Source organism: Leucoraja erinacea, chromosome 15 (genome assembly GCF_028641065.1).
Source record: "Leucoraja erinacea ecotype New England chromosome 15, Leri_hhj_1, whole genome shotgun sequence".
In the NCBI taxonomy this organism is placed as follows: Eukaryota; Metazoa; Chordata; class Chondrichthyes; order Rajiformes; family Rajidae; genus Leucoraja; species Leucoraja erinaceus.
Genome location: NC_073391.1, coordinates 20,906,247 through 20,932,804, shown reverse-complemented (window position 1 = coordinate 20,932,804; position 26,558 = coordinate 20,906,247). Strand labels below are relative to the sequence as shown.

The 26,558-nt window shown below is 36.3% G+C and overlaps 1 protein-coding gene across 4 annotated transcripts in view; it reads right to left on the bottom strand.

Annotated features, from left to right (window-relative positions):
- vti1a (vesicle transport through interaction with t-SNAREs 1A) overlaps positions 1–26,558 on the bottom strand; it is a 312,102-nt gene that overhangs the window by 196,354 nt on the left and 89,190 nt on the right. For 2 of the 4 annotated variants that reach the window (XM_055646883.1, XM_055646881.1), the window contains exons 4-6: positions 20,915–20,998; positions 18,896–18,916; positions 16,395–16,479 (exon numbers count right to left, since the gene is read on the bottom strand). In XM_055646883.1, coding sequence (XP_055502858.1) covers positions 16,395–16,479; positions 18,896–18,916; positions 20,915–20,998 — 190 coding nt within the window. The remainder of the gene's footprint in view (positions 1–16,394; positions 16,480–18,895; positions 18,917–20,914; positions 20,999–26,558) is intronic. The other 2 variants (XM_055646884.1, XM_055646882.1) reach the window with 1 other exon arrangement.

The following is a 26,558-nucleotide window of genomic DNA, read 5'->3' as shown; positions in this document are numbered from 1 at the left end:
AGGAGGAAGATCTTTGGCCCATTAATTCTACGTTAATTCTCAGAATAATCCCTTCAGTGTCATTCCCCCACTTATTTGACTGTAAATATCCTCTCTCACAACTCCCCCTGCTTTTCCTGCACCCATCTGTACAAGGGGAAATTTACGGTGGACATTTAACCTGCTAGCATAAATTTGAGATGTGGAAGGAAATTAGAGCACCCGAGGGAAATGCACTTGGTCACAGGGAGAACATGCAAACTCCACAGAGATACTTGTCACTGGATCTAATCTGTACTTACTGCTGCAACAATGTAGCACCCTCAAGATGTACGGATGTTAAGTCAATGTATTGCAAATAACAATAATTTAGCTCTTATTACAAATGCAAAATCCTCACCATACACTTTGACGCTATTGCTATGAAACAGCAAAATGCACGGAAATGGTACTGTCATCTTTCCACATCCCTGTCCTCAAACTTACCATTGCTAAAATACAGCTGACACATCAGCATTATTATTATTACAAATTGTCTGAAATTGTATTTCTGAAACTGAAATACCAGCTTTTTATTTGTAACAATTGCAATATACATTTGTGGTGTGTAATAGAACTACTTAACAACTGAAGGACATGTGGTAGATAATTTTGTGCTAAGTTGCCACATTCGTAATCAAGCCATTATTTCCACAAATAACACAGATGTGCAACAGAATTACAGAAAGGTGACTGCATGGAAAGAGATTATTTAGACCATTCTAACTCTAGCCAGAGCAATCAAGCTAGTTCTACACTCCCACTCTCCCAATAATTCTGTTAATTTTATTTATTTTAATATCCATTTCTCTTTTGAATGCTACAACCATGTTTACTTCCACTAGTTCCTTGGCAGCGCATTCCATATTCTAACTAATGCTCTGTAATAAAAGAGTTAACCATCATGTCATTTTTGATTGATTTTACCAATTTACTTCCATTCTAAGAACTCCAGTTCTTAACCCTTCTATCAATGGGTACAGTATTTAATCTATTCAGGCTGAATTCTTCATGGTTTTAAATACCTCTAGCAGTTTTCCTCTCGATATCTTCTGTTACCAACAAAACAACACCAGCATTGCAAATCAACAGTCGCTCGTCCCTGAAATCATTGGAATGGAAAGATTTCCAACCTTCTGACAGCAATTTGGGCTTTAAATCAGAAACGTTTCTTAGAAACACTAACATCCATAAAGTAATTATTTTAATGATTCTCCATGAAACTTTCAAGCAATTATATAAGATTCTTTTAAGATTCCTGTGGGAAATTCTCTGAAGAAAATATAAAGTAAATTCAATTGAGAAAAAGATGCAACACAGCTGTCTGAATTCTTTGTTCTAGCATAAAACCATACACAAACATTTCAAGCGCCTGCGAAACACTTCACGCTGCCAAATTAAAATATATATATTTTGGTACAATGTTCATTTGGCAATTTATTTTTTATAAAAGCATGCATGCGTATTCAGAGTATTTCAGAATCATATAGATACACGTCTGAATATATGCTGAAATAAAGTAAAATTTTTGCAGATATTTCAGCTATTGGAGTGCCCATGCAACATGTTAAATGACTAATGGCAAAAAAAAGGTCAATTAGAATACTGAATTATATTTTTTTAAAACAAGCTTTTACTTTACTAAACTCATAGGAATAAATAAATGAGGTGTATGTTATGCAACCAATAATCAAAAAAGATGAAAATATAGACCAATATAAATATTTTAGTAAACTGCCACACAAAAATACATGAATGTTTAATTTAGGCTCTACCTATGTCATTATCTGTTACACATTCTTACACTGATTCCCTTTTGGGAATCTCAAAATGCATGCAGTTTTTTTAAATCTCTCGATTTCAGCATTACTTTATATTCTGCTGAAAACACATACTCCTATGTAGAGGAATAGCTCTCATTCCTTATACAGCACTGAGGAACATATGAGAAGTACATTCTTTCGAGTCTCCATAGAGTCACAGTTTTTTTTTAAGTTTCTGCATTTCACTTGGGATTCTGCCTTTTCAGAAATTAGCAAGTCTGTTTTGAGTTTTGCCACTGCAGAAGTCTTCATGTATATATATTTTTGCTTCGCAAAACAAAAAGTAACCATCTACAAGGCCATTGTCAAATTTAAGGGAAATACAGAAAAAATACTTTAATAACATGGCATCTGTATTAGATCTGACTTGAAACATAAAACAGTTCAAAGTTAGAGATGAAAAGCCCCAGCCATAAAAATGACTACAGATCTAAATGTTGCTCATTCTGAATTATCTGAATAATGGCAATTAATGTCATCTCTACATATGCTTCATATTTACATCTACAATGCTGATATATATATATAAAATATATTTTTATAAATTATATGTTGCATCTTTTACCTTGATATCTTTGTATATGATATGGCTGTGAAATATGATCTTAATAATTATAATCTATTATGAAATGCCATTCATATTTATTCAACATAATTACCTAAATTGTTGTACCTTATTGAAACAGACTGCAAGAAAGTCTATTTGAACATTTTCTGACAAATGGGGTCTACTTTAAACTTAATTCAGAGTTTCAAGAATCATATTTATCCCATAATATTATTTTAAGACTTGTATGGAAAATATGAAAGGTGACATCTTATGCACTGTAGGTCCCAAAGACGGAAAATAGTTTTGAGGAAACAATTTTAAAAGAGAAAGACATAACTTTACATGGAAGAACAAGTAGAATTTGCAAATGCCGTTTGTAATTGTGGCTGGTAGTGGTTTAATTGTCTATAGTTGTAGTATATATGGTAATAAAATGTAATTGGTTGCAAGAAGGTTATTCTAAAATAAAAGGCAAACAGTCATATCAACATATACTGTGAATGCATTCTTTCAGAAATCTATTGAGCTCAAGTCATATCATTTACTGAAAAATACTTACATTCAACATTATACACTTTTCTAATTTGCTAAGGCAACTGTGGGATGAATGTTATATTATATTTAAAAAATTCAGATCAACAACTTATTAATACAGTGCAGAGTAGTATTTAGAATAATGTTAGGAAAACTGAACATTTACCATCTGCTTTTATTTTGTTTTGCATACAATGGTGTCATATTAAATACTGCAAATGGCAGCTTCTGTTAATCAAAATTAATAAGCTGATAATTAACAGTTTTGAGCTTGAGGTTATATACTACCCTGAGCAAATGTTAAAAAGTACTAGTTTCATAACAACATCTGGGACTAGAGTATTGCAAAATTTCCCATGACAATTTTCTTTTAAAAAACACATTTGTCTCAGCCATAAGTAAAATGTAAAAATTATGGGCAAGACCGAAATATGGCAAAAATACGTTAAAAAAAACAGCGCAAGATACATTGAATTCAAAAACTCAATGAAAATATGATTTGTTATTTGTTTGTTCCCAATGCACAATCATGAAGAAATGTGAAGTGCACTGAAGAACACAGCAACAAAAAAAATCATAATTAATATTGACTACAGTGTTCTGAGTATATTCTATTCCAAAGATAGCTTTTGGGTTATTTATCTGTTTTGACCCACCCAAGTTTCTGCCCAACATTCAATTCTTCCTCTTGAAAGACTGCATTGACCGCTGCACAGTCCCTGTTAACTAGACAAAGTCTGCACTATTCTAACACTGGTTTCTTTGTAAGCATATAGAAAATGACCTCCTGACACCACACAAAGATAGCAATTATTGAATTACACAGTCTGTCATTGTCGTTTTTGTCACACCTCTAACAGGTGCCATTAACAGAACTGCCAAATTATAATAATCTTTTCAAGCCCTCTGTGGTCCTAATAATGCCTTTTTCCTGCCCACATAATCAATGTGTGAACAGTAAACCATTTATATTGTTACTAAATATAGTGAACTGAAAGCTTTGACTTGTAGCTTGTTAAGATTGAAGAGCATTTACTATAACATTTACCATAAAAATGGTTTACAGTGCAGGATAATAACATACATTACACTGCACTTAATATCAATAGCAAGAGATGGAAACGTGAACATCAGTTGCACTTATTTCTAATATAAAATAGCTCATCATTTATTTTATGGAACTGTGGCACATTTTTAGTCAAAAAAATGTATTTTACTTCATTTCCTATGTGCAGGTATTAAAAGATATAAAACTGCAGTGAATAGAGCTTATCAGTTTAGGTTATATATTTGAATTAATCAGACAAAACTCAAATATATAATAGGAAAACAACAGAGAACTTCCATGATAAGAGATGGAAAAATGCTCAAGGTTCGTAGTTCCATATCTTCTGCATATTTGCATTTAACATATTACAATGACGGTGCCATGGCAGTTAATTGATATACTTCTTTTGGATTTTTAAGCCCACTTTGCTTCAAGATCTAATTTCATTTGAATATATTACAGGAAAAAATGGAATCCTAAAAGTTGTACATCATATAAAATATACGTTTCTCATGATTATTGTAGTTATGAATATGTACACACATGCATACATATGCATGTACGGAAGCAATCCCACAAAAAAAATCCTTCATGCCATACAAACATTTTTATTTTGGCCTATTACTACATTTAATATTAAGAAAATTATTAATATTCATCATTCAATGATGACTCAGAAGAAAATATAGTTTGGTTTTCTTGCACGTTTAAAGATGAAGCAGTGTAGGGTATGAAGAAAGACGAAATGCCCAAGACAAAATAAGATTTACATTCTATTTCCTTGCAGTGGATAAACAACTAACTATATGGCCAAAAATAGTTTTTAATTATCTTTGCTTCATCCATTGTTTTTTTTTTTCAATTAAGTATTAGTTTTGTTAATAGCTTATAATAAATAATGAATCCTCCTATTGACAAAAACATATTAAAACAGTATCCCGTTCATTTGGTATCAGGAAGGACTTAATAATCTGGCGATCATCATTTTGATAGAATTTTCATTCCTGACAATACTTAGAATTTTTTTTTTAATTCTTTTTGAAAACATCCCAGAGGTTTGTTTTCAGAATAACAGGCAAATGCTGAACAAACCAGCCAAACAGCCAACCATTTAACTGTGATTTTTAATGAGCTGATGTAGCATTTAATATCCATAATGTTTGGGGCAAAGACCCATCATTTATTTATTTGCCTCTGTACTCCACAAGTTGAGATTTGTAATATAAAAAATCACATGTAGTTAAAGTGCACATTGTCAGATTTTATTAAAGGCCATTATTATACATTTTGGTTTCAATATGTGGAAAGTACAGCTGTGTTTACACATAGTCCCCCCATTTCAGGGCACCATAATGTTTTGGACACATGGCTTCACAGACGTTTGTAATTGCTCAGGTGTGTTTAATTGCCTCCTTCATGCAGTGATAAGAGAGCTCTCAGCACCTAGTCTTTCCTCCAGTCTTTCCAATACCTTTGGAAACTTATATTGCTGTTTATCAACATGAGGATCAAAGTTGTGCCAATGAAAGTCAAATAAGCTATTATGACACTGAGAAACAAGAATAAAATTGTTAGAAACATCAGCCAAACATTAGGCTTACCAAAATCAACTGTTTGGAACATCATTAAGAAGAAAGGGAGCACTGGTGAGCTTACTAATCGCAAAGGTACTGGCAGGCCAAGGAAGACCTCCACAGCTGATGACAGAAGAATTCCCTCTATAATAAAGAAAACTACCCAAACACCTGTCTGACAGATCAGAAACACTCTTCAGGAGTGGATTTATCAATGACCACTGTTCGCAGATGACTTCATGAACATGAAAAGAATACCGAGGCTACTCTGCAAGATGCAAACCACTCGTTAGCAGCAAAAATAGGATGCCGGGTTACAGTTTGCCAAGTACTTAAAAGAGCACCACAGTTCTGGAAATAGGTCTTTTGGACTGATGAGACGAAGATTAACTTATATCAGAGTGATGGCAAGAGCAAAGTATGGAGGAAGGAAGGAACTGCCCAAGGTCCAAAGCATACCACCCCACCATAATGTACAGATCAGGTCGGTGGAGATCCCCCCGCCACGGGTACTATGTAATCCTGTGCTACCTGCTCCATGGTCGGATAGTCGACGACTAAACCGTCTCCCCCACCTGGTTTACCTGAGGGGGCTGTGAACCCCCAGCAGGACCAAAAACAAGACCTGTCAAAGGGCGGATGAGCTCCTAGTGAGCCAACGGCCAACCACACTTCAATAGCAGTTGCAATCACTGTCCTACATAGCATATTAAGGCACCGTGCCCCTTGATGTTTTCAACGATGATGACGATGATGATGTACCACCAGGGGGCGCCGCATGAGGGCAGCCTCGCCAACAGTCTGTCTGTCTTTCCATCTTTTTTTGTTATTTTTAGTGTATTTCAAAAGTTTGCATTAATGTTATCTGGTTTGTTTTATGTGGGGGGTGGGGAGTGGGTCAGGGGAAACTTTTTTTCAATCTCTTACCTTGCCAGAGATGCGATTGTTTTCCAGATCGTATCTCCGACCGTTCTGCGGCCTAACATCATGGAGATGGAGGCCTTGCCTTGCTCGGGATCGAATTTGTGCCCCACCGTGGGGCCTTGCTCGGGACTGACTTTGTGCCCCACCGCAGGGACGTGGACTTACCTTGCCTGGGATTGACGCTCCAACCACGGCCTGCAGATTTCAACATCAAGGAGCTCGCAGTCTTGGGTAGAGATCGGTGTCGGGAAGCTCCAAATGACGCAGAAGTTTTTGACGAGCCCCGACCCGGGGTCCGATCGCCCGGTGCGGGGGAGCTGAGATTCCCCCCCGATGCAGGAGCTTGATCGCCCCGACGCTGAGGGCCCGACCGCTGGCTACAGGAGCCAAGATCGCCCCGTCAACAAAAAGCTCGTGGCCCCCGACCGTGGGAGAACAAAAAAGGGAAGAGGTTGAATTTGTTTTCGCCTTCCATCACAGTGAGAAATGTGCAGGTGTCACAGTGATGGATGTTTATGTTAAAATGTATTGTGTGTTTCCTGGTGCTTTTTATTGGTATGACTGTGGCAAATTAAATTCCTCGTATGTTGCAAAACATAGGGCTAATAAAGTATTGATTATGATTATGAATATAATCTGTGAAACACGGTGGTGGGGTGTTATGGCCTGGACATGTATGGCTGCTGAAGGTACTGGCACATTTATCTTCATCGATGATACAACTACTGATGGTAGTAGTGTAATGAATTCTGAAGTGTATAGGCACATCCTATCTGCTCAAGTTCAAACAAAGGTCTCAAAACTCATTGGCCGGCGGTTCAATCTACAGCAAGACAATGATACCAAACATACTGCTAAAGCAACAAAGGAGTTTTTCAAAACTAAAAAATGGTCAATTCTTGAGTGGCCAAGTCAATCACCCGATCTGAACCCAATTGAGCATGACTTGTATATGCTGAAGAGAAAACTGAAGGGGACTTGCCTTCAAAACAAGCATAAGCTAAAGATGGCTGCAATACAGGCCTGGCAGAGCATCACCAGAGAAAACACCCAGCCAGCAACTGGTGATGTTCATGAATCGCAGACTTCAAGCAATCATGGCACGCAAAGGATATGCAACACAATACTAAACATGACTATTTTCATTTACATGACATGCTGTGTCCCAAACATTATGGTTCCCTGAAATGGGGGGACTATGTATAAATACTGCTGTAATTTTCACATGGTGAAACCAAAATATATAAAAATGGCCTTTAATAAAATCTGACAATGTGCACTTTAACCACATGTGGAGTACAGAGGAAAATAAATAAATGATGGGTCTTTACCAAAACATTATGGAGGGCACTGTACTTGCCAGAATGTGAAGTGAAACGAAAATCAGTTCCCAGTTCTTCAGTCAAAATTATTCTTTAAAAAAAATTGATTTAAGCCCACACTTTGGAATCTTAAAGAGATCTAAATTCTCAGCAGAAAATTAGTTACACTAAATATTTGAATGCATTAAGATTTGTTGCATTAAGATTGAGCAAGATGAACTTTTAAACTTTTCTTCCCATGTTTTGGAATACAAATCAGTCAATGTCCAGTTGATAAAAAATAATATTTGTTATCTTCGAACACAACTAAAGTACTAACAGTAGCTCTCTAGATTTCTTCTGTTTAAGGTTTCAAATTATTGACTATGATTACTACTGAATTAACATAACACTGCTGAATTATGCACTAGTCAAGCAAAAAGGATGCCAGAGAAATTTACAAACAGCTCAAGAGCACAGCCTATCTGTGTTACCCTAACTATGTCATTTTAAATTCAAACTCTGACAAACCATCTATTCATTAGAATTCTAATCCAAAGAATATTCATCATGAATTCTAAACACTTTTTATTCCTGTAATTTACCCAATAATTTTGATTATTTATCCACATAATAAATCTTGAATCAACTAATTTTTCATTGAGTTGAAGAAAACTTTTACATCCATAATTTATAAATGCCAATGCCTTCTTTGGAACTTTACCTCTTAACAAATCTGTCAGCTCTTCAAAGTTCAACAAAAGCAACTTCCTGAGGTTCCACTTCTGCCCTTTGTTTTCCATTTCCTTTTGCAGATCATATTTAAACTATACTTGGAGTGTCATAGAATGGTCAACACATTTGTTGTTTTCCTGAGTAACCCTAAGCAAATGGAATTACTTCAATGCATTTATGCAACTTCCAAACAAAAGACACCAAGGCAGCTGATTGATTCGCATCATGCTAAAAGTTAAAATGTGCAGCAGCTAAACAGCTATTTTTGGTCATATTGGCTATTTTTAAGATAATGAAAAATAAACCTGAATATCAGATTGTTCGCTAAATGTTGTAATCATTAGAAATAAACACATATTCCTGAAAGTTCTTGATTGTGTCTTATTTATGAATATCAAATATATTAGATTTAAACAGTATTGCTTCCTATTTACTATCAATTGAAGTTAGTTTTCTGAAAATATATTTTTGTCAGCAAAGATGAGCATTAATTATTTTCACTTTACATCAAGAATTTGATTCTATAATAAGGTGCAGAAGTGCAAAGCATCTGCAAAACCCAGTTCTCAGAGATCAATCCTACATTAAAATGAAATTTCCACCACAGTTTATAGGTCAAATACAAAGCCAGGGTTTGCTGGTTATTTTGTCACACAGATACATTGCAAAGTTTTTTTTTAATACATTGTAAATATTTGTCCTTTAAAAGGAAAAAGTGAAACATAAATTGTAAAATCAGAACAAACTTTATATTTACAAATTCTGCTAGATCAGTGCTGAGCTAAATAATCCACCACGGATGTTGCAAAGATAGGGTTGGTCCTGGGTAAGCATTCAGCCATCCTATCATAATAGTTCAAACAACATAGGCAAACCATTGGATCCAAAGGTTTTCAGACAACAATTAATTTATTTAATAAAATTACTCAATGAGCAGATTGTTAAAAGAATTAATTGAGATGGCATGTTTATATTAATCAAAAAGGTATTGCTTTAAAATTAAATTAATATATGTTTGGTAGGTTAACATAAAACTTGTGCCTAGCAGTTTAAAAGTTAGAGTTTAATCTCATTTTGTAACATTGGTTTACAAGATTTCATCATTCACAAGCTCCACTTGGAAATAAACCAGAAGGGTGTAAGAATAAATTTCATTGAGTACTTAAAATAAGCAGTGCTCTTAATTTTGGTGTTTTTTGTTGAAAAATGTAATGTTTTTTGGAAATATATTTTTCACTACAATTATTAGGATTTTAACTATTCTCATTATACGTCAAAAATTAGCAAAACAAAATTGAAATAACAATTAGTAAATGGGAAACGTGTAAGAAATGTTAGTTCTCACTTTATTTATCTTAATTTTATGATTACAAATATAAACACACACTTACAAATATGTGTGTCTATGTATATGTGTGGGTGTGTATAGTTTTCATTTTTTCCTCGGATATTAAATATATCGTTGGAATAGCAATACTCTTTAGTAAAATCATTATTTCACTGAAGTGTGCACATCAGCAAACATTAATTAAAAAATGCAAACATTACATTAAAAGTGCAGCATGTTTGAAACACAATCCCTTAAGCCAATTAGTGATCTTTTCAAACATTATTAATAATTTATCTCCAAAACTACTTAAAACTGTGTTAAGAAACTAAAACATTAAGAAATAAATGTTTCTTTAAAACAAAAGTATAATATTTTCTGGGAGGAAAAATGATGCTCAGCTGTCACAAGACTTAGCGACATCTGTTTTCTCTAATTACCAATACACTCTTCTTTTTGAGGAGTTTTTCAAAGAAAACCAAAAACAAACTATTGAATTCTCTTAAAGCCCTGTTCTTTTTTAGGCTTCTGTTGGCCATATCATGGTGGAGATCATTGCATGTTGAGCAGGCCATTGTGTAGACTGTGTGCTTTGTTTGGGGAATAAATTGGGGTTTGGGCCTTAGCTACCGTAGTTCAAGCGTAAAATACTTTGCCATCACACCGTATGCAATTGCCAGCGACCCACTAAATCCTTGAACCAACTGTGTCCTTTGGTGTCACAACAAATAATGCTGATTTATTACAATGTGCAAGTTTCTACTGATTAAAATAAGCCATAAGCACGTGGTATTGGAATTAGCACATTTAGAAGCTTGTTTCCCACATCCTATTTTGCGCTAGTGCGGCTGATCCCTGCAATTCTACGCGGGTGCAATTTTAATGACTGCTATGTTTTTGATGTTTCGATGAAAACGCTGCTAGGTGTTTGTGGCAGCACTAGATACCGAGCCTGAATTGCTGTGATTGGAACGCTGTGACACTAGCTCTGTTTACGATATCATCGGTGTCATTTTCCTTTTAACGATAAGACACTTCCCTGACAAGGCTCGATTAGGGAAAAAATTATTATTACATTCACTTTTTTCAGACAGGATAGCGAGATAAACTGGAGAGAGCCTTAGGGGAGAAAAAAGGTGAAGATACCAGAAAAGCAAATAAAATATTTCTTTGCTGCGGTCAAACTATTTAATTAATGGAAAAATATCCAGAATATTATATTCATCTTCACTAATATGGAATTATTTGACTTCTATTGCTGCTAACCTGGATATTATAATATTGTATTTTAAGTTTATTGTGTTTTGATTAAATTATTTTATTCAGTATGTATATTTCACAAAATGCTAAGAAATATTATTTATCCCACACAATACCAACTGCAAGATTAGTTCACTCAATGCTGATTTTGCAAAATAATGGAGATGGTTAAGTAGCTAACAAGACGCCGCACTTTCTTCAAGTATTCCAGCTTCTTTGCTATTAATTGGGAAGCTGCGAGTGAGCCAAAATACACAATATATGTTATTCAAGGAGGCTAAGTGTATATTGGCATTGTTATTCATTCTACAGGGTGTTCATGACAATAACATAATTAAGTTGTTTTACATTCAAGAATACTGAAGTAAAAATTAGCGACTTTCTTGAAAAAGTATTAAACACTTTTGAATGTCTTGCATTAAAAGGCAAGTGAAAATTAGGTTAATTTTGCAACCCCAAATGCATGTTATTTTGAATATAGAATTGCTAGATTAGAATAATTAGGTGGCGCTAATTGTTAATTTTGGCTACCCAAGACAATTGCAAAAACAACCAGATCAGATTCTCCAGTTTTGCTTCTGTAGGCTAAAACATCAATAGTGAAGTTACTAGAGGCTAGGGAGAGATCAGAGTGTGATGGTTACAGGAGTACTTGAATACCCATCGTCTGGCACAGCAAGATCTCAAAGTCTCCAATAGGCTTCAAAGAGAACTGATTATTTTTTTCCAAGACCTCCGCTATCCAGTGAAGCTGTAACCATGATTTTTTTTTTTTACGCCTAATGCCACAGAAAAAAAAATCAAAACAGGCTAAACAAATTGATGTACTCTTTAATATAGTCAGTGCATCATCATAGGATCTTATGTCTCGCTTGCTGACAAGTTGAGCTCTGTGTACCATACATCTATCACTTTGTTGGCAACTTCAATGCTTCAGGAGAAAAAAAAGGCCTCTCAATTGAGATATTGGCACCTTTGATTGACATGGCCTAATCAGCTTATCGCCACATTAATAAAGCTGATGGCCTGCAGTGTTGGTCTTGTACCCAAGCTCAATGAACTTACAGGAGCAAAATCCTCTAGGGCCAGCCTAATGGTACCAGAAGCCATTTGCTGCTGAATGCTTCCAGAAATAGCAAAGCACAACAGCAACGTGGCTTAAATGTGAAAATCTTTCCATTTGTTTTGAGAGGATTTGATTTCCCATCATAAAATATTTCTCCTGATTAGATCATGTTGAATTCCTAACATATATTAACATAATGCCCCATTTAAATTACCCAGACTCACATTCAAACATTTATTCCATCAGTACTATTCTCAGTTACTTGCAATGACATCTCACACCAGTATTAAGTACATGCGTAGAAATACAAACTATTGCCTGAGGTTCTGATGACATTACACAAATGGAGCAGGTCACAATGGTATATCTCCTTTGGATTCAGCAGAGCCTGGTCACTTTATACCAGATTTATCATTTCTTTAAAAAAATCTCTTCAAAATAAAAACATGGAATGCACAAACCAAATATATTTCAAAAATGTATTTCAATTGTGCCATTGTCTGCAAATAATTTGCAACTTTAGCATTCAAAACTACAAAAATCTGTAAACATTGAAATGTAGTTCTGCTAATGCAATATCCTACAATTGTTGAGCCATTCTGAATAATTATTTAGGGTCTTAAAAAGTAACATTTAGTACTTGTAAAAATTAGGATCACACAAAAAGGGGAAAGCATTTGTGATGGTATGCAGTAGTCTATTTCAAAGGCTGCTATTTATGGTCAATTCATGCACAGATGCAATTAGATAAAGACTTTGGTTAAATGCTCAATTTTAAAAATGTTTTATAATTCTTTTTAATACGATGCAACCATTTTGCTTTAGAGATGATGAGTTTTATTATTTTCACATACACTGTCTTGGACAGGCTTTGGTATCCCCATATGCGCCTATCCTTTGGCAGCATCATCCAAACACAGAGCAATTTCCACAGACACAGACTACAATAACTATACTTCTCCAACACCTCTCTTGACCAGCCTGACCTGCCATGAATTAGCAAACATTTATGTTATCTGTGATTGATATCTATGACTAGAGACGTAAAAGACTGCAGCTGCTGAAATCCTGAGCTAAAACAGACTGTTGGACGAATTCAGCAGATCAGGTGGCATCTGAGGGGAGAAATGGACAGGTCATATTGGAAGTTGTGACTCCTCATACATTTTTTGAAATATCATGTCTGACGAAGGGTTTTGACTCAAAAAGTTTTCTGTTCGTTTCCTTCCAAATACTGCCTGGCCCACAGAATTTCTCCAGTAAGTTGTTGTTTGACATTCATGATTGACAGGGTGGTATGTTTCACCAACTGAATATTTGAAAGACAGAAACAATTCCCTTTAACCTGCCACCAACTCCTTCATCTTCCTCCTACACCTCTCCCTGGCCACCATTTCATTAAAGTGTACCACTTGCAAACTTGGAGTCAAATGTGACTCTGAATTGATCTTCCGGCTAAATATGCAAACCACCATTTGAAAAATGTGATTTCATAAGATTTCTTGATTCTACCCATGTCTCATTTGCTACTGCAACTGTTATCCGTCTTTGTTACTTCTTCACTACAATTCCAATGCACACCTAAGTTTATCAACTTCATTCTAATTTCATAAGCGTTGAGATCATCTGTAACACCTGTATAAACATTACAAATCTCTGCCAGATGATCATCCACACACACAGACCTACACTGGCTCCTAGTTAACCAATGCCTGAGTTTCAAAATAATCATCCTTGATTTCAGCCACGTCAACCACCATACGCCTCCATAGTTCTGCAATCTTCTCTAGTCCTGTAAGCTTATGAGATACCTTTACTCTTCCAAATCCACTCTTGATCATTCCCAAATATAACTGCACCTCATGTAGGAATTTCATCCTACCTTTCTCGAGAGCCTTCCATTTAATTACAAATTAATTACAAATTAATTACACTTCATCACACAACAGACCACTGCTCAAGAGCAGAAAACTCATTCTGTCCAAAACTTATACCTGTTTACCTAACACCAAATAAGTTCAACGACACAAATTATTAATACTGATTGCCTTCAAGCCTTTTTCTGTTGCCATTTATGGTATGTGTGGATTTCAATCCTCAGAGGATGTTGAAAAAAAGTTAAAAAACAACAAACATTAGTTGGCCTGCAACTAACATTAGTTTAATCAGTAAATGTTGTATTATATCCTAAAAAGTGAGAAATATATATATTTTACCCAGAATAAAGAGCAGATAAATACATGGCTGTAATTCAGTTACAGGGTTTTGACATGATCAAAACCGCTCAATTCAATTGCAGCCTTTTATCGGACTATCAGCCATCTATTAACCTATACAGGAGTGTCACATCTCTCTGCAACAGGGTGGTTGATTTCTCAGTAATACTAACCGCTTATTATCCAAGGTCTGGTAGTATAATGAATGCTTGTAAAACTCTGTCAGCCAATCACACAACACAGCCACGCAAAAAAAGCAGCAAACCCACTGACAACTGCTATCTAAAGATGCAAACTTCAGCAAGAAATTTCTCAAAGCAAAAATGAAAAAAAAAGACTTTTATATCATGGAGCTGTTAAAAGGATAAACAAATCATCTGTAAAATTCACTTTGCTAGATACAAGTATTTACCTACCACAATCTACAATAGTTACAAGGGCTACTACTGCTTAATTGAGATTTTGATCAAGATTGTTATTGATTTTTTGGTACTTTAACCAAGAAAAGGTGGTGTTAGATCGCGTAGTTTTTATTCTTCTTACCAATCTATTTTGCTTTGTCTACTTTGCCGAGTTGCATCTCCAGAGATGCCCCATCCATCAATACTTTGCCCAAATGGCCATTATGAAAGCATTTTGATGAATGCCAGTCTGCCATTCCACTACAAGGACATCCACAATGAACATAATGTTGTTAACAAATGCAAGGTTCCAACAGAGCTGTTGAATAGCAATCAGAAGCATGAATTTTGTCAGATTTTAACCTTCCAGACATCTATTGAAGAATGCCTACTGCAGAGATTGACTCATGCGATACAGTTTAAGGATTAATCACATTATCATGCTGGTCTCCATATTTCAGTAATGTATTTGGGTACTTATTGATGTTACCAAAAATATTCCACACAATGCCAAAACGGTAAATCAAAATAGTTGCCAATTAGAGATTTCCTTTGACACACTTTTGGTTATGATAACTCAGTGGGTGAAAAAAATCACCTTGTCTGCTCTTAATTTATTTAAACTAAATTGACCAGAGCAAATAGTTGTAGTTTGCTTTTATCCAGAATGATTCCCGAAATATTTAGGCAATTTTCTGCTGGAGCTGCAATCACTCTCCTGGTATCTTACTTGATGTCCCAGTTGGCAACAACATGTTTCTTTTTTCTCTAAGTTTAGATCTTTCTTACAAAGTTTATTTTTGGCTGTACTACCTTTTTGATAAGGTTCCAACCCACAACCTTCTGCATATCTACGTGTTTATTCTGCCCCAATATTTTGATATTGCTTGCCTTTTTGTCCCTTATTTACTTTTGATTCCCTTACTATTCTTCGTATTATACATCCGTCATGTTCTTATTAGTTTCATTTTGGCTCTTTCCATGGGACTTCTCACCTCTCCTTTGCACAGTGAATTTGAAGCCTGATTACGAGTGTGGTTCCACATGACCTCAAGCTTGAATCATACAATTTCTTAGCTTCCTTTCAAAAGATTGCTATAGATAAATAGGACACACACAAAACTATATTATTTCTCAGGAGTTCAACTGGAGAGTAATGAATAAATTGCTCGTCATAAATGCCTATACAAAAATAATTGACCTTCCACTTTCTGCTCCAAGTCACAGCGATTTACTTTTACATTAACCAGTCCTTTCTTCATCAGAATGTGTGCAGAGAAATCAAAGTTTTCATCCAATAAGTACAACAGTAGAATTAAGATTATAAATATGGTATTTCCACAAGAAATTAGGTACTCAAAATTGATTTTTTGTTTCTGTAAATACCTTGTAATTAGTAGGTAAAAACATATCACTGCTTTAAAATATTACTCTGCTACATAAGCTTCAAATATTGTTCCAGTAAATATATTTGAGGAACACAAATAAGCTGATCATCATGCAAATTTATAGCATGTCTTTCCACAGGCCTCACCACTGAAGTGTACCAGAAATGCCATGTGTCATGATCACTACTGCGCATAAGGTAGATAATTTGCTCCCTCTCAAAATCCTTACCAGTTTCAACGGTCAGTTGATATCCAGCCTCCAGTCTCCGTGTTGACCTTTCCAACCGCTCTGTATTATCCAACAGGCATGCTTTCTGAAACAAAATTGTCAATGATTATAGACAACACTTAAGCACTGGGTACAATTATATTTAATTTTATAGCAAAAGAACCACATAGGAAAACATTGCTATATTTTGGAATCAGGCAGTATAATAACTTTTAAGTAGCCAAGTTCAACAATAAAAAGAGAAATAAAATCTTTTTTTTGAAAAATAATGTTCAGAAAATTTAATGTCTTCAAGAAACTGATCTTTTCAATAGATGCCAAACATCCACTTAGCTATTTTTTAGCAAATGAGGGTGGACTAGATGCCATGGGAAATTATTCAATCAAGGTACATACATCTACAAAAACAAATAAAGATCTAATTACCATGCTGTAGACACAAAATTGGGGGTAGAATATGGCATTGGAAACATATATATTTAATTTGATATTAAAATAAAATTAATATTTCTGTGTATTGTACTAAATATACATGGATGTTTTCAGTACATAAATAAAGAATAACATCATGAAGGTTAATTTAACCAGAATTAATCCTAAAACAATGTGAACATGATGCAATACGATGCTATCTAAACCATTATGCTTTACACACATGTATTTATGGGTTGGAACAATTTCAAATGGTAATATGCAATACTATCTTTGCAACTGGAAAACGGTTTTATTAAATGTTCACTGATTGTGCAATTCCAAAAAGTTCATTTCGATGATCTTTTATCCACAGAAGACAGGTGCCACATTTTTGGAGATACGACTAGCGCAAGATTTAGATTTGCTACATTTTATTGATTATTAGCAATACATCGCAGTTTGAGAACAATCGTGATAGTCTTGATCTTTAATAGTTTTTACTTGCGTTTTTTCTAACCTGTCTTATTATGAGATCCTACAGAATTTCACTTGGGATTGTGTGCTCATTACAGCAAAATGTGAATGCCAGGAGTCTTATTTAAACTGATGTTCTGTTGAATAATTAGGCTCCAATAGTGTGCCACACAAGTTGAAATAAATAGCTGTATAATAAGTGGAATTTCAGATAAGCAGAGCTGCAGCACAATGATCATATTTTGCACAAAAAGCAAGTGCAACATTTTATTGTTACTGTACATTAACATACCGGGTTTTACAAACATGCTAAGAATGAAAAAAATACTTTAATCAGAGGGCAATTCCCTTGAATTGAGCTTCATAGTTGAAATTTACTTCTACAGGTAAAGCAGTAAAATGTCAAAAGAAGTATAGAAACCATATTTTTATTAATACTATTCAGAAGGTATCTGTGTGTGTCAGGAGTGAAAATATATTACCGTTAAATTATTAGACCAAGGTACACATAACAAACTACACATTCTAGCAGAATTAATAAGGACAAGTCACTGATGCTTTGATGGAAAGGTATTATTTGTTATTTTCAATCCCTGCTGTTGACATGAAAAAGTTTTGAACTTGTACTAAGTTTATTAACAATATTTTTTATGAAGAAATACCAATGCGAGGAAAATTGAGGAAAGGAAAGGTTTTCACATACAGGACAAGATTCTTACTTGCAATGTTGTTTTTTATACTTTAAACCCATCAACTCTTTTCTATGGAGAATTTTAATCCTATATTCTTTCAGGGGAAAAAAAGGCTAGACCCTGGTTTGTCATCCAAGTTCTATTCATGCTGTCAAAAGGCATACAAACTAATCACATGGAAAAAACAAGAGGGGCTACCACATTTCAAGACCATTTTTAAGTTTGACAGTCAGAATGCTTCACCAAGAACTTTCTTCCCTGACAGATGTCACTTAAAATTGGAGAAATACTTTCTAATAAAAATGGTGCCATATGAACAATCTGAATCATGTCCATAGAAGTGAGTTGCCTTGCTCTAATGAGCCCCTATGGATCTCCCTGATGCAGCTGTATTGACATGCTCACTTAAGCTAATACACCTAGAGCAAGATGCCTTGGTGCCTTGAGCACTGACAGTCTGGGATACTGACAGTGTATCTTGCTTCAATCTTCAAAGAAGAAGTGATTAGAATGTTATCATTACCATTCGAAACGTGATTTTCCTATTCCCTCCTGGCAGAGGTGACATATCTGTGAGATGTGGCCAGCAGATCGCAGCAGCTAAAGCCACTTCAAAGCTTCCCTTGAAATTTTTTTCGAAATCATTAGAACAATGTGTTCAGATCAACGCAGATAGGACCTGATGTGAAGGTCAGGCACATTGCAATAACAATCTATACTAATTAATCTGGTTCTTCAAATAGTGAGTGTACTTGTTTTGGATAAATTATACCGATTATATTTTATTTTTATATTATGTAAGGTAAATAAATCCTGTAAGGTTTGTAACGTGGTTTTCAAAATAAAATTAACCGCTGACAGAAAACACCAACATTTTCCAAACAAACATAGATACCTAACAACAAACAAGGATGCACTCACCTCTTCACGCAATTTTATCAACTGTGAACGCACAGAAAGATGAAAAGGAAAGAAATGGCAGGGATGAAACATCTGTCATACAGTTGTGTATAACATTAACTATGACAATTTATCTGTTTACATACTTCGTATTAGGAAATCATAGAAGAACCTCTTTAAAGACCCTAAAAAGGCTCATGCAAAGAGAATTTGCAAAACCATATTTTGAAAGAACAAAGATTAGTTTTTGTTTTGTCAACACAGACTGTTACAATCATTTGTCTCTTATTTAATACGCGAGAGGTATGTTTACGACAATCTTCAAAGAAAGTAAGGGGCTTCGTAGCAATAATTTTAAAGAGCCAAAGAGAATACAGATTATTTCAAGTCCATGATTCATAAAACTAATTGTAACTATCTATTTAACTGTTAAAATTAAGGCAAATCCTCCACGAAGCCAGGTTAATTAAAAAATATATCTCAACAGCATTAAAGGACCAATTTTGATCTCTTTTAATTTTTTAATTCCTTGAGGTAAAAATTTTACTTTTTTAAAAAACTTTTAAAAATCACGAAATTCAAAATAGGAAAAGGACTGTATTTTAAGTAGAAAGGAGGTCAAAATGCACAGTAATAGGGAAAGCAAATGAAAAGTACCTCATCTCAAGATATTTTTGGTAAACTACCTTTTAGAAATAATAATAATGATATTCCCTTAACAGAAATACTATTCAACAAAATGATTGTCGAATTGTCCTTTACTTCACAAAACAACGCTTTTATTTTTAAGTCAACACCTCAAAATGGCCAGAATGCTCAATGGGCCAAAGTGCAAAACTAAGTAGAAGAGAGGATCCGCGTTCTGGTCATAACCATGAGTAGTAAGAAGCATGGCGCAGCTGTTTTATAAAAGAATCCAAACAAAATGCACTCTATCTTGTTTGTGCTGCCTGGCTGATTTTAAACCTTCTCCATGGATTTGAGGATGATTTTGCAATGGGCTTTAGGTTTTGTTTTGTACCGTGCCGAAGTACGCATTGATTCATATTAACAAATAGAGTATTCAACAAGACAACGCTATACAGGAAGCGCTATACAGTCTGAAATTTTCCGATTACATTTTGCATTTCCTTCATTATCATCATTAAGAACAGGATCCTGCCATTTCAGTTATGATAATCATGGGCTTTTCAAACAAAGATTTTCAATATGGTATTCGATACAAGTAGTAATCTGTTCTTTGTAACCTGAAAAATCTGGTACGCGCTGGTTTGAACCGGCAGAATCTCTAGTGGCCAGACTGCTGCTGTGACTGAAATCGAAACTGCGCCGCAGTATGTGAAGACCACGTGACGCACAAAACTACAGAATTATGAAAAGCGATAACGCCAATTCCTTCTCTGCCTGCATACAGATAACGAATAAATGCTGAACTCTATTAAATGTCCTTTACACATTATCGCTAGGTGAACACACAATTTTCAGAACTTATAAAGGTTTGCCATTCATTTCGTTATAAATCCATGCCATGCAACTAACAGATTTGTTGCTCATAATGATCTGTTCTGCCAGGGCTATATGAGATGATACTGACCTCCTTTAGATCTACGGGAATTAAATTGACCGGCATCAACCCCTGCCCTAAAACTGCAGTCTGCTCTATTTCTTGCATAGTAAGCCCCCATAGCATTATCGCTAGAGATCACAACTTCACAGACCGCTGCCATATTACTTGAATTAATAAAATAAACAAACTTGTAAGCAAACTTTGACATCTTGAAGATTTTGCTCTAAGCTGGAAATTTGTTCCTGAAATAAAGAAAAATCTCGAATAAAATTTGGAGGGTCTTCTGGTCTTCGATGCACTATGATTCAAACAAATGGTTTAAATCAGAGGTTTGCTGTTGCTTAGCATTAAACAATGTATTTCCACTTGAGTTGCTGTTAATGCTGTTAGTGAGCAGCTTGAGAAGACGTACTAGTTGCTGACCTTCATCACCCTCAAGCCACCCACAAGGGTATGCTGATTAGTGGCCCTACCTGGTTCTCGGTGGTATTCCCATCATCCCCTAGGAGCTCATTTCGCAGGTTTACCTCATCACTGTAGGCGATCCGTGACCTTTTCTAGAAACGAAAGGAAAAGTGCAAAACTTGTGTTAGAAAGTCTCTTACGAATTACTATAAGCATAGACTTCCTACAGCAGCAGAGCCCCCTTATGGATCATCCACACAAAACAGATTCGCTTTAGCAGTATGTATGAAAACTGTTTCTGAATAGGTGCATTGGTAGGTCGAGAGACAAAGGACTTAGCTTCCAGGACTCAACAAACAAAAACACTGCAATATTCATCTGATCAACCCACTTTAAGAGAGAACTATTTAACTATTTTCAGCATTTATCGTACTTACCTTCAGTTATGGATGAATGAGTGGTATTGCAAAAATATTTTTTTTTTATTGGCGTTATACTTTGTGAATATACAAACCTTACAAAAGTACTTTGTTCACAATATGACACAAGTAATTTATATTTGATCAAATGTAATTCTAAGTCTCCACAAATACAGCATATCTGCAATATATTATGTTAGTTACTCAACCTAATGTATGAAATTGCACTTTTCTTAACGAATCTACTTGACATTCAATCAATTGCAAAATAGTGGTTTTGAATTTATTCAGATTAGGAAATGGGAATCTTAAACATGAAGACTCCACAGAAATGATTTTGATGAATAACTTGGGCCAAATTGTTACATCAATTCATTTGATGCAAGCTGTTTTCATAAATGTTACTCAACACTATTAGAATTACCAATGGTTATGAAAAAGCAATTTTAGTATCAAAAATGGTATAGCGCAGACTATGAAGAAAGACCCTTTTGTGAAGCTTCCCTGGGAATCTGTACATTGTAAATCTATTGACAGTGTGACAGACATTGATGAGGCTGTTCGTTTTCCAGTTGAGTTTTTAAACATTGTGTCACCGCCTGATGTGCCATTGCATAATCCGGACCTAAAAGAAGGAGCTCCAATCATGCCCCTTTGGAGTTTGGATCAACTGATACAACGAAACAGTACAAGATTCTCAGTGCCAAAAATATCTACCACATGTAACTGAGGCTACGTAAATGACTGGTAATGTTGGGGGAAATGTCCTCATAGCTTGCATCACATCACATCACATCACATCTACCTTTTCAATTCAAATGACCAGTTCTTGTTTAACTCGGTTCTGCTGTGAACATTAACAATGGACAAGGAAAATCACAAAAAACGTTGTTGGACTTATTCTTGAGACTCAACGCTTTTCCCAAGGTCAGTTATATATTGGTTGCTCCAGAGTTGAAGATAAAAATAATCAATGTAATTTTTATACCGGATTCAAAAGAAAAAAGTAGTATAATATGAAGCACTTCAATACAGAAATCAAATAAATTCACATATTGTGCATAGGTACAAAACTACTTGAAGAGAACTGGATTAAATGTAAAGGAAATAACTGTAGATGCTGGTTTAAATCGAAGATAGATATTCAGTCTGAAGAAGGATCTCGACCTGAAACTTCATGCATTCCTTCTCTCCAGTTACTCCAACTTTTTGTGTCTATATTAGATTAAATGTAACTTTTGCTTACTTAATTTGGTATCCTTAATTCAATGATATAATTTGAACCCCTGAATTATATTATTCATGTAATAATTATATATGTAATTAGATTTTATTTCACTGACAAGAAGTATTAGAAAACTAAATTGTATGAAAAAATTGCAAACATTGTAATCACCAACATAACATCCAAAATAACCAAAACTGTTATGAAAACAACTACAAAAATATATAATCATAGGAACATTTGAATTCAGAGTAAGAGCAGGGAAATAGGCCCTAATGATTTAACATCCTTCCTGTAAGTAGGCCAAAATGGTAGATGCGGTCTGACCAGTGCCCTTTATAACTGAAGCATAACCTTCTGACTTTTGTATTTCTCTTGCAATAAACAAAAACATTCAATTAGCCAGGATATAGGTATTTGCTATATACTAGCCTTTTGTGAATCATGCATTAGGACACAATTTGTATCTCTCACCATTTGATTATCTTTATTTTTTCTTAATAACACAGACAATGTCACATTTTCCCAGAGTGTACTGTATTTGCCCTAAATATAGATCCAACAGCTGAACTCCCCCTTTGCTTTTTTGTTTTTTTTTAAGCTATCAGCAGCAGCACAAACCTAAATAGAATAACAATTCAGTTTATTTAGTATTAATTAAATAATATTGCCACAAAATGCTAGAGTAACACAGCGGGACAGGCTGAATAAGGGTCTTGATCCGAAACGTCACCCATTCCTTCTCTCCAGCGATGCTGCCTGTCCTGCTGAGTTACTCCAGTATTTTGTGTCAATCTTTGGTTTAAACCAGCATCTGCAGTTCCTTCCTACACATTAATCAATCAATAAGAAACTGTTGGATATATGATTCCTACAAGATGATTTAATCTCCAAACCATTGAAAATGAAAGTTGAAAAATATATATATTAACCAGCAAAAAGTACTCAGCATGTCAGACAGCATCTTTAGAGGGAATGGACAGGTGACATTTCAGGTCGAGACACTTCTATTAAATTCTATCTTTGTGAATTGAATTAAATGAAACCCTACAGCGGTTAACCATCTTTATTCAGTCAAAAATTGGCTTCCATCGTGATGCATCAATGAATCATTAATGTGCAGGAATTTTGGAATAGGTAAAATATTCATGTAAATTAAACTAAATTCCCTTCATCAGCTCTCGGCCATAACCACTAAATCACAAGGTTGTGAGTTCAAGGTCAAGCACAAGACTTGAGCCCATAATCTTAGTGCATTGTTGAGCGAATGTTTTGGATCAGTTGTTGGATCAACAGAAGATCTGTCAGCCTTATCACATGGATGCACAGGATCCATAGTATGGTTCAAAAAAGAGGCCTCTATTTTCCATCACCATAATAGTTAAAATGTCCAATTAAAATAAATCTAATGATTTATCCAAGTGCTGCATGTGATACACTATCTGCAGCACTTCTTAGCATTGATCACTCTTCAAATATTCGGCCATAAAACTCTTTGGGATGCAGAGAAAAAAATCAATGCAAAGGTGAATTATTTTCTCCTTCACAATTAATTCAAGTGTCTTCACCAGATCCTTTTCTTTCCTCAATGAATGTTGGCATGTTAAGCATAAGTATTATATTATACTAGGGTATCACAAAAGATAACAGTATCTTATAAACTCAAACTCATCAATTTATGTGATGAACCATGCATTCATTTCAATAACAAAGGGCATATTTCACTCTAAAGTTCAAAAAACACATTAAAATGAAATGGAGCAAAAATCTTTATATTTTGGAAATGCAAAACCAAATAGAAAATACTGAGAGGACTCAATATCAGGAGCACCTGAAGGGAGAGAAAAGCTCATGTTTCAAAAGGACCCTCCATCAGAATTGGAAAAGTGAGAAAACAATAGTTATTATGTAGATAGGGTGGTACAGAAATTGTACAGCATATTTTCCTTCATTGAGGCAATTTATACAAAACTTAGGAAGTCGTGTTACATCTCTATAAGACTTTGGTTAGGCCACATTTGAAGCATTATGTGCAGTTCTGATCTCCGCAATAAAAGAATGATGTGGAAACTTAGGAGAGTGCAGAAGAGGTTCACCAGGACATTGCCTGGATTAGAGAATGTTAGCTACACGAAGAGCTTGAGCCAATTTGATTGTTTTCTCTGGAGTATCTGAGGATGGCAGGTGACCTGTCAGAGGTATATAAAATTATGAGAGTTATAGATAAGGTTTTCCCATGATGAAATTGTTAAATATGAAAGGTAAACCTTTAAGGTGAAAGGCAGGGGGGAGTTTAAAGAAGATTTATGAGGCACAGATTGGTAGGTGGCCATAACGAGTTGCCAAGGGAGGTGGTGAAAGCAGGTATGATAGCAACATTTCAACATGTTAGGACTGGCACGTGAACAGACAGGGAATGTAGGGATACAGGTGCACAACCTTTTATCCGAAAGCCTTGGGACCAGACACTTGTCGGATTTCGGACATTTTCGGATTTCAGAATGGAAGATTTTTAGCGTAGATTAGGTAGGTAGCGCGGGCGGCTTGAAAAGTCTGGAGCAGCTGCCTCCTCCCCGGAGACCGGGAGAATCATTGCATAAATGTTAGTCAGTTAGTTTGGAGGGATTTTATGTGGTGGTGGTGGAGTAGGGTGAAGGGGGAAACTTTAATTCTTAGTCCCCTACCTACCTGGTCGGCGACTCCCAACCTCGCGGAGCTGGGGGCTCCGGCCGCGGGCGGCGCCGGTTGTAGCTCCGACCCCGGCAACTCTACCCCTGGCTGCGAGGCGCTCCAAATGCAGCGCGGCCCGTGGCCGGACGTCCCAGCTCCGAGAATGTCGGGAGTCGGCGGCATCGCAGCGCTGGGATACCAGCGGGGAGCGGGCAATGCCTTGCCGGGTCGCCGTGCGGCAAGCTCCGGAGCGCTGTGGCCGCCTTCTTCCAACATTCGCGGAGCGTCGCTGGATTTGGAGCCGCGGAGCTGGGGGCTCCGTCCGGCCGCGGGCGGCGCCGGTTGGAGCTCCGACCCCGGCAACTCTACCCCTGGCTGCGCGGCTCCAAATCCAGCGACGCTCCGCGATGTTGTGTGTCGGCGGCCACAGCGCTCCGGAGCTTGCCGCACGGCGACCCGGTAAGGCATTGCCCGCACCCCGCTGGTATCCCAGCGCTGCGACGCCGCCGACTCCCGACATTCGCGGAGCTGGGGCGTCCGGCCGCGGGCCGCGCTGGATTTGGAGCGCCTCGCAGCCAGGGGTAGAGTTGCCGGGGTCGGAGCTACAACCGGCGCCGCCCGCTGCCCCACCGGCCACAGCGCTGCGGAGCTTACTGCACGGCGACCCGGTAAGGCATTGACCGCTCCCCGCCTCTCCGACCAGGTAGGGGACTAAGAATTAAAGTTTACCCCTTCACCCCCCTTCACATAAAAGCCCTCCAAACTAACTGACTAACATTTAAGCAATGATTTACAGATGTTTAAGCGTCTCCCGGTCTCCAGGGAGGAGGCAGCCGCTACAGTAGTACAGACCTGGGTTGACCATGGGTCGTTTTGGGTCAAGTTTGGCGCCAAACGCGAGCTTTGGTGCGCAGACGACATCTGGAAAAAATGGCCGGTTTTCGGAGCTTTTCGGTTTCTGGAACTCCGGATAAAAGGTTGTGCACCTGTATAGATCATGTGCAGACTGACATGTAGTTTAATTTAGCATCATAATTGGTACAGACATAATTCCTGTTCTGTACACTATATGTACAGTACAGAACTGAAGAAGGATTATTTGATCACTTTTATTTACCACTTCCCCAAACTGCACCAAATCCCTGGAAAAGGTAACTATATTTTTACCAAGGACCAATTCTAACAATACAGAATTTCTTGGTGAAATTTGCACTGTCATTGAAACAGTATGTTGGCTGGAGGTGCTTGCTGCAGGCGCTGGCATTTTCCACTTGTTTTTCCTTCTCCATTGATAACTACAATTCCCTCGATCCAGGCGTTCTATGATGACTCTGGAACTGTCACTCTATGCGGCAATGTTACCATCTCAGGTAAATAGCACGAGACTAATATAAGCTG